Raw genomic sequence first — 9337 nt, forward strand, 5'->3', positions numbered from 1 at the left:
AGATTTCGATTACGCTTCGCAGTTTTTCGTTTGGTGTTTTGACACAAACCTCTCGTGGGGGCGGGCTTAACAGTGATCTACTCTGATTGGATAGTGAGCTTTTGATGGACAGGTGCTCTCTGACCAGGAAGTACAGACGTCACTCATTGGCGCGCATATTGGAAAGCTCTAACGGTGATTTGTATGCAATACGTCGTGCTTTGTATGACATAATATTTGTATGATTTCTTTTTCACTGGAGAAAGCAATATTATTATCATGAAATCGTCTTTATCTGTAAGCAATGTTTTCTAGATAAAAAAAAAAATAATAATGATGGTTTTAATTCCTTCAAATACACTGCTGGACTGGAGTGGTGTGGATTACTTGTGGATTATTGTGATGTATTTATCAGTTGTTTGGACTCTCATTCTGACGGCACCCATTCACTGCAGAGCATCCATTGCTGAGCACTGATACATTTCTACAGTTATGTTCTAAAGAAGAAACAAACTGGATAAACTATTACTTTGTTGCTCAGCTACACATAAGAAAAGAAAGAAAAAGAGTAAGACAGAAAGCTGGTAATGATTTGCCAAGATAAATATATGCAGCCTATACGTACAGAGTAAAACAGGCCTGACACATTTCACATATGTTGCTTAGAAAGAAGCATCTGCATTCATATACAGTAGTAGCACAGAGGATGTTTGAGACCTAACACAGCAGTCGATTCCTGTGAATCCATACACACACAGAAGATATGGTCATAGAGGCAGGGCTCTTGAGACTCGGTTCACTCTATAATGAGGCGTCAGGCTCCAGCAGCACTAATGCGAAGCCCCCAGGTAATAACTGCACACTGTTCCACATCTCCTCTCTTCTTGTGTACCTAGAGAACCAAGCAGAGAGGAAACACTGTTCTATATAATGAACATGTGTGTGTGTGTGTGTGTGCGCACGTGTGTGTAAAATAGCAGCAAAAGGGCACTTAAGTGTATACTGCAGTTTCTGGTGGTTTGTATTGCGGTGAGTTTCCTGCAGAGGCACCACACCAGCCCTGTGTAATTAATCAAAACTGGATTACACACACACACACACACACACACGTTTGTTTTTGTGAAAAGTGTGCTCATCCCATAGGCGTATTGGTTTTTATACTGTAGAAACTGTATATTCTATGGCCCTTCACCAACCCTACACCTAACCCTAACCCTCACAGGGTTAAAAAACTCATTCTGTATGATTTATAAGCGTTTTGAAAAATGGGGACATGGGTTATGTCCTCACAAGTCACCCTCTACTTGCAATACCTGTGTCATACCCATGTCATTATACAGAGTTGTGTCCTAATATGACACAAAAACAAGAGAACACACACACAATCACACACACACTGTGAGGACAGTAGAGAAGGACCATGTGCATTCATGTCTGTTCATGTACTCTTATATCATAGTGTGTGTAAAACCTGTGCTGTCCACATACAGGTGTCTGCTAAGGCAGCATACTAACTAGGGATGGGAATTATCAGGATTTTAATGATTCAGGATCTGATTGCACTTAATGATTTAGCTTCGTTAACCATTTCATTCATTAATCTTTCTGTACTTGAAGAATAATTGGTCTTAGCTGTAAACAAGCTACACAAAACCATCAACCTCTGGTACTACTGTATATATGGAAGGTGGCACAACCGTGGAATATGTTGTTATATGTTTTGTAGCAGAGGCAGTCAGGTTTAGATTTTTATCTGTTGGTATTTGATAGATGTCTTGCATCTGAAGAAGATTTCCAGGTCTGTTTATGTTACAGATTAACAACACTTTTTGAACGATGTGATCAATCGTTTTTTCTGTTTAAGTTGATATCTGTATCATGGTGAGGTTGCTTGTCATGTCCTTAACACTTTTTAAAGGTAAAGCCCATATCCAGTTACTGCTTTCATGTGTTTTGTTGATTTCAAATTATTTAATTAAATGGAAAAATGCACAATTGATGCATGTGTAAATCCATACAGGACAGAAACTATATCAGAGGTCTATCTAAAGTTCCAAAGAAAGACTGTAACACTACTTTCTTCAAAGCTAGCACAGCTATTAATGTCAAATTCTACATTAGCTATGTTTTCAAATGCACATTTTAGGATATTGCATGAAAAATAACTCCTACTGTTAATCTGTTAACTGTGGATATAAATGCCAAAATGCATAAAATAAAATAAAAAATGTTTATCGTAAAACATTAGCAACTCAACTCAACTGTCAAGGGTCGTTTTTTTATTTATTTTATCTGATAAAATGATGATAAATCAGATCATGTGAGATAAACCAGATCTCACAATTTTGATATAAACTTGAGATATATCATGATTTATTGTCTCAAAATTCTTCTCACAATTGAGAATTGTTTATTGTGCACATTTAGTGATTCAGTAGACCCACATTTTATTTACTTTACAAGTGAGTTACTTAGTATTTAATTTATTAATGCAATAGTTTATGTATGGATAACCTTTAAGACCACACCTCTTTTTTGTTAATAAATAAATCCATATCGAGCGTCTCATGATTTATTATGTGTGTAATTATTTGGCTAAGCAAATTTTATTATTGTATAATTTTAAAAATATACTATAAAGTCAAATCATATATTTATCTTAGATCAGCCTTAGCCTTTGAGTAAATTTACATAACTCGTCTTTCATAACGATTAAGTTTAACTTTCAAAATCAAGCACCCAACGCAAAACTTACCAGTCTGGGATCATTGTTTATCTCCGTTCACACTGCACAAAAGGAAATGTAAAGATGTTTTTCAAAAAGTCTCTGTTTTGGACCGTTTAAACTAAAACGCAAGCCCAGATGTCTCAAACTAAAACAGGGTCTACAGCGTTTTCGAAAGTCTCTGTTTGTGAGGGTTGAAAACGCTGGAGAAGTGTAAACGACATGTGTAATCATAGCAAAAGTTTTGCACTTTAAAACGTAAATCCACTAGTGTAAACATATTTCACATTCATCCCATTCTCTGATAACTAATATATCAATGAAAACATTTTCAATGAGAATTTGGCTGCATTGAAATATAGTAGCTATGTCAGCACAGAGAGGCAAACAAATGTAAAAGCAATAACGTCATGAATATGCTAATTAGTGTATGACATCATCTATAGAATTTTCAAGTGGGCTTTAGCGACTTTTCATTGAAAGAAGTGGACTACAATGGTCACTGCTGAGGATGGAGATTAGGATTGCAGAGTAAAGGCTTGGAATTGGTTCTGTTCCTCACAGCTGTATGGATTGTGAAGATCTGGATTAGAATGCACAAATAAAATTGATTCCTTTTGTGATTATATTGCATTTTTTTAGTGTATTTAATTTAATGTTCGCTTGTCAGTCACAGCGTGTCAGAGAAAATGCTTTTTGTGTCCCACGGGCCACGGCAAACAAAGTAAATATTACATGATTAATAAAGGTTAAACAATTGCAGATATGTTATTCATTTGTAAGGATTTGAAGTGTAGCCTTGTTAAGCATTATGTATTCTTTGAAATAAGTTGACTGCAGAAATCACACAGAACAGAACAAAATGTTATTTTATAGTAAGTAAATGAGTAGACTCAATTTAATAATGCAATTGAAAACATGATGATATTGATATGACAACTGAATACAATGATTTCACTAGGATTCATTGGTAATGTTTAATTTACAGCACTGCTTATCTATGTTTCCTGTTGAAGGTACATTTACTGTTTCCCCACAGACAAAAATCCATGATTCCCTGATAAAGATGAACAAAGCCACACAGTGAAACAGGCGAACTGCGTGAAAGATTCTCCAAAAGCGTCAATAAAACAAGTTAAATTTCACAGACAATACGATATTTCAGGCAGAAATTCCAGAGAAGCACAATAAATGGCTTTGAAATCAGTCCCACCTTTTCAAACATGACTAGAAGCCATTTGTTAATTAACAGAATGACCTTACATTGCGTATAGGTGACCTTAAGTCTTGAAGTCCTTATAAAAGCAGAAGTTTTGTGTCAAGTCTTGTATCATCCCTCCAACCACACCATGAAGAGAGCTGCTTCATTTCTACTCCTGATGTGTCTCTTGGCCAATGGACAAGGTAGGACACTTTATGAAAAACGTTTCCTTTTATTAATCAGTAGATATGCATGTTAAATGTTCAATCTGAATCAAATCTTACAGAGTTACGCTGGGAGAACACCTACGATGAGCCTCTTGATTTTAAGTGCCCCTCAGGACAGTCAATATCCTACATAAAAAGGTGAGTTGAATATTACTTTATTACTTCATAGGGCCAAAACCACTGAAATGCACGTTATTTTTCATAAAATATAATACATTTAGCTTGCAACTCTTGAAAAGTGAGCAAAAAAAATCAACTGTAAGGATGAAAGATATCATATTTGCTTTGGAAATTAGCAAAAATTCCAGTTCGATATACTTGAGTAAAGTATGCATTCTAAAAAACAATGCTTTTGTATTATTAATGATACATAAGTAAGTATATATAATCAGAATGTCATGTTATGATAATTCAGCTGAATTATTACAATGTTTCCCTGCCTAACAAAACCAAAGCCAACATCACAATCATCACGAGGACCGAGTGTGGGAATTCGGCTGTAAAGACACCTTTGACTCTACTTCAGACTGTTTCTTGTCACTTAATGTCAATGATTTTGACCAGAAATTCACCTTTGAGTGTCCGCCTCACCACATCATTACAGGAATGAGCAGCTATCACAACAACAAGCATGAGGACAGACGGTGAGCTCTGATTTTGCACTGACTTTGCACGAGTTCGCCCGAGCCGATGTCTTTACTGTGATTTCACACATGCAGGTGGCAGTTTAACTGCTGTAGAAGTAACAACCAATGTACTGCTGACTGTGAGTGGACTCCTTTTGTGAACAACTTTGATGAGTATTTCCACTGGACAGTGCCAAACCATAACTACCTGGTGGGTGCTGAAAGCTACCATGAAAACAAACACGAGTAAGTACAGCTCCCCAGAATAATTCAACACACTGCACACTGGCTTTATATGAGCCTGACGGGATTGTTTTGAGATAGTGATTGGCTGCTTCAGGAACAAAATATACAGACATGGTCAAATATTTACTGATTTCTGAGAGCAGAATGTCACAAATAATCAATCAGAATTAAGTATTACAAAGAGCTGCATAATTAAGATTAATAGTTTCAGCATATTTTCAGCATATTCAGGGGGAAAAAGTGTTGTGTCGTGTCTTTATTTGGTATATTTTTAATATTGATAAAGGTTTTCATGAGACAGTGAAAACGGGTGATGCAAATATGATACTGTAGTCATAATAGCACATAAAACTGCCTTTAAATACTAATGTGATGTCTTTTTACATATTTTTCAGAGACCGGCGCTGGAAGTACAAGTATTGCACCAAAGTGCAATGCTGAGACTCTCACAAATTCCCCCGAGAGCATAAACATTTAAATTTAAATTCAAAATGGAAATGTTGTCATTATTGACCTAAGAATCTAAGGTAAAAAATGCTGATAGGTCTAAGACTGTAAATGCATATGAATATCTGTAAAGTCATTTTTGCACATCAATAAAATCAGGTGTTCTGAATAAGTCATTTTCCAACCTTTTCCAATTGATAAAATAATTAGAGTTTGAACCATATCTTTTTACAGTAAGAGACTGTAGATACAAAACTCTTAGACCACTTTTTGGATATGACATCTGTACAAAATATTTAATTATTTTTCACAAAGGATTTGTAATAGATAATACTGAACATAATGCCATCGATGAGACAACTGATTACAATACAACAAAATGTTAATGCCATGATTTCACTATTCATAAGGATGTGACAAAAAACAGACAAAAATCCTTTTTTTTAAGCACAGCAAACACTTAATTTTACAAATCTAAAGTGGGCTTGCTGCAATCTGAACTTAACGTTTTCTTAAAATGTCACTAATTTTATGATAATGCATTATTTCATTATTTTGAGTCACTGTGAACCAGAAGTACATCTAAAGTTGTATGCATAAAAAAAGAATACATTTTAGAGAGAGTAATTAAAAATTGTTTTTAAAAGGCTATAAAAATGTAAAATGTATTTATAATTTCAGCTATATGATCCTCTATAGAGGTGCTTTCCATTTTTGTAGATAATTAACTAAATTAAAATAACTTTTGGCTATGCAATGTCACTGAAAACAAAAGTGACACATTTCATAGAAAAACAACAACAACTGTATCAGTGATGTAAACAATAAAATAAACTACATTATGTTTAAAATAATTGCATTAATTTAAATTACAGGTATTTTAAGACGATATTTAGATTTTTTAAATTGTCACATATGGAATAAGTTAAAATCTACTTGTCTAAGTAAAGTGAAATTAATAAAGACAATAAGTAACATTACTATGGCCAGTTAAGATACGTTGAGTAATTTCTACTTTGTTAATGTTTACTATGCAATACTCTGTTTCAAGTACATGTTCTTCAAACAATATAAGACTATAAATTAAGCCAAGCTTTTAAAGTGTATGGTTTACTTAGAAACATCTATGTAAATAATAAACAGTAGATATTGTGTAGACAACAAATACTCAATACTTGGTACACAATAGGCTACACAACAACGCTAACATCTAATGGATCATTTCGGAGTATGAATGTGTCCTTTTGAAAAAAACCTGAACTCCAGATGTAGCAAAACAGCAAGTTACTAAACCTAACTGGAAAAGAAATGATAAAACAGTGTCCATACAGCTGGAAAAACTAAATGAGTTTTTCTTGCCCCAGTGCATGATGGGAACGGCAGTTTCAGAAAGTTAAGTAGTTGAGTAATTTTAACGTTTGAATTACTACAAGCTTAAATTGAGTACAAACATACAATTTACTTTTTTTTTTTTTCATTCTTGCCTGAACTAACTTATTCATGTAAATTACTTTCTTTGTAGTAGTATTTATTTCACCACAACGTCATTTTTACACCCCCAGTGAATGAATGTCAATATTGTGATTTATTTATTTTTTATTTTATTTTTTTTGGAGATTGTCTGGATTTGGCACATGATTAAATTTATGATTTATTATTTAATCCAATTATTTCAGCCTATTGACACATGCACACATGCACACACACAAACACAAGCCTGTCTTTTTTTATTAAACATGAGATCAGCCGCAGAGTTCATTTTCAACTTGCATTTATTTCAGAGGATCATGAGAGAATATCATCATGAATTCTTGGAATCAACATCTGCGCTGGGAACAGACCTTGAACCGAAATCGGCGATCTCTGAAAGAAGTACAATACATTAGTGAACAACAGAGCTCACAATCTGACATGTTCCACTTGAAATAGTCATAGCATGAATATATAGAAATAACATAAATTCTACCCACTCTTCACGATTTTGATGGTAGCTTTGAGTGCCCACCAGAACGCTCTCGGAGGGCACAGTCCAGTGGAAGTACTCATCGAAGGAGTTCACGTACGAGGTCCAATGACAGTTTGCAGAAATACAATTACTTCTACAGCAATAAAACTTCCAGCTGTGTGGAAACATGGTATTGGCATCAGCTCAGAGGAGTTAGAGAGAGTCAGAAGATGAGAATCGGTCAGACATCAGAGCTCACCGTCTGTCCTCATGGCTGTTGCTGTGGTAGCTGCTCATTCCTGCGATCACGTGTTGTGCTGGACACTCAAAGAAGATCACTTGATCGAAGTCATTGACGTAACTTGTCCAGAAACAACTTCCACTCTGGCCATTGGTGACTTGACAGCCAAAGTCCCAAACCCGGTCCTCATAGTTATTGTTGTGCTCGCTTTGTTAAGTTGGAATGGAGAAATGTATATTTATTATTATTTAAATTGCATTGATATTTACATTTAAATTTGAAATGTTTGAGTTTCCATTTAGCTTTGCTAAAACTGACATTTACAGACATCCCAAATCTCCTCAAACTGACAGCATCTCTGCAAATTATATACAATACTCTGGAAATCAAGCAAGGTGGGAGGAAAGTCCTGTTTAGAGAGTATTAAACAGCATTTTTGGTGATTCAGTTAGAAGTTTGTTGTTTCCACTTGGTATACGTACATGTGTTTTAAATTAAATTAAAATTACATTTTGATGCATTTAGCAGACGCTTTTAACCAAAGTGACTTACAGTGTATTTTAAATTTTAAATGCTTCTCCTTTGACACTAAATCACTTTTGCGGTAATTAACATGAAAACTGAATGTGCATCCAAACCAGGTAATGCGGCATGATTCAAGGAGTCCTTGATAGTGTATTATACTTATTTATTTCTGATTTAATGCTGTGTCAGCAGCAATGGTAATATCCAACCATTGCATCACAATGTTTACAACAATTAAACAATTCTGTCTTAAAAAGTCTGATAGTTTATTATATGTTTATAATCACTCAGTACAAATTAATAAGCAGTATACTCACCTGGTTATGGAGGATATTGACTGGCCTGCGGGACAATTAAAGTTTAGAATCCCATCATATCTGTTCTTCCAGCCTGTGTAGAGAGAGATATCAAACCAAATTCAGCTTGGAATACAGTATTTATTAAAATGCATACACACACACACAAAAAAAAAAACATGGTCCAGGTGAAAAGGATCAATAGAAAATGCTAGAGAAGCCTCTCACCCCGTGCACGACCCACCACTGCAGTCAACAGCAGAAACAGAACAACTCTCTTCATTGTGTTCAGGGATGCAACTGCAATTTGTGGTGTTTATCTAAGCTCTTGCTGTGCAAACACTTTTTTTGACAGTGCTCGTCCTGACTGTGTTCTTTTAAATACTTTATCAACATGACTCAATCCAGCAGTGACCAATCACGAGTCAAAACAAGCCAGTGAAATCTAAATATTTATCTTGTATCATGTGATTTAATGGTATTTTGCATATTTTTATGTGGTGTTATCAGTTTATGAATTACATGAAAACACCCTGAAATATAATTGTATATATTTCTTTATTCAAAGACCTTTCTCTAACAGTTAGGGTTAGTTTAGTTTTTTTTTTTTTTATGCCAAATGCAACTTGCAGAGTACACCTTTAAATCATGAATTGATATATATTTGATTATTCCACAATTAATTCCTACTGATTTGTAATTGTCTCACCTCATGGATTTGCATCTCTGTGTGTCGATATTATACATTATGTGTTCGTATTACCTTATGAATTCTGATACCATTATAAATTGCTGCAGTGTGTTCAAATACATGTCTAATATAGAGCCCTTTTATGAGAAATGTTAATACATTATTAAATGAGGATTAGGACTGGTTAG

General features: G+C 34.6%; 2 protein-coding genes across 2 annotated transcripts; one reads left to right on the forward strand and one right to left on the reverse strand.

The window, feature by feature from the left end:
* The first annotated feature begins 3954 nt into the window (after positions 1-3954).
* Positions 3955-5623, forward strand: LOC127934755 (hemagglutinin/amebocyte aggregation factor). The gene is made up of 5 exons (XM_052532336.1): positions 3955-4108; positions 4192-4270; positions 4588-4776; positions 4852-5004; positions 5400-5623. The coding sequence occupies exons 1-5, from the start codon at positions 4054-4056 to the stop codon at positions 5443-5445; spliced, it is 522 nt and encodes a 173-aa protein (XP_052388296.1). The 5' UTR covers positions 3955-4053; the 3' UTR covers positions 5446-5623.
* A 1582-nt stretch (positions 5624-7205) lies between these two features.
* LOC127934756 (hemagglutinin/amebocyte aggregation factor-like) lies at positions 7206-8826 on the reverse strand. Its single transcript, XM_052532337.1, has 5 exons — positions 8687-8826; positions 8480-8552; positions 7656-7844; positions 7422-7571; positions 7206-7314 (listed from the first exon to the last, which is right to left on the reverse strand). The coding sequence occupies exons 1-5, from the start codon at positions 8739-8741 to the stop codon at positions 7269-7271; spliced, it is 513 nt and encodes a 170-aa protein (XP_052388297.1). The 5' UTR covers positions 8742-8826; the 3' UTR covers positions 7206-7268.
* Between the last annotated feature and the right edge of the window lie 511 nt (positions 8827-9337).

Source organism: Carassius gibelio, chromosome A18 (genome assembly GCF_023724105.1).
Source record: "Carassius gibelio isolate Cgi1373 ecotype wild population from Czech Republic chromosome A18, carGib1.2-hapl.c, whole genome shotgun sequence".
Taxonomy (NCBI): Eukaryota; Metazoa; Chordata; class Actinopteri; order Cypriniformes; family Cyprinidae; genus Carassius; species Carassius gibelio.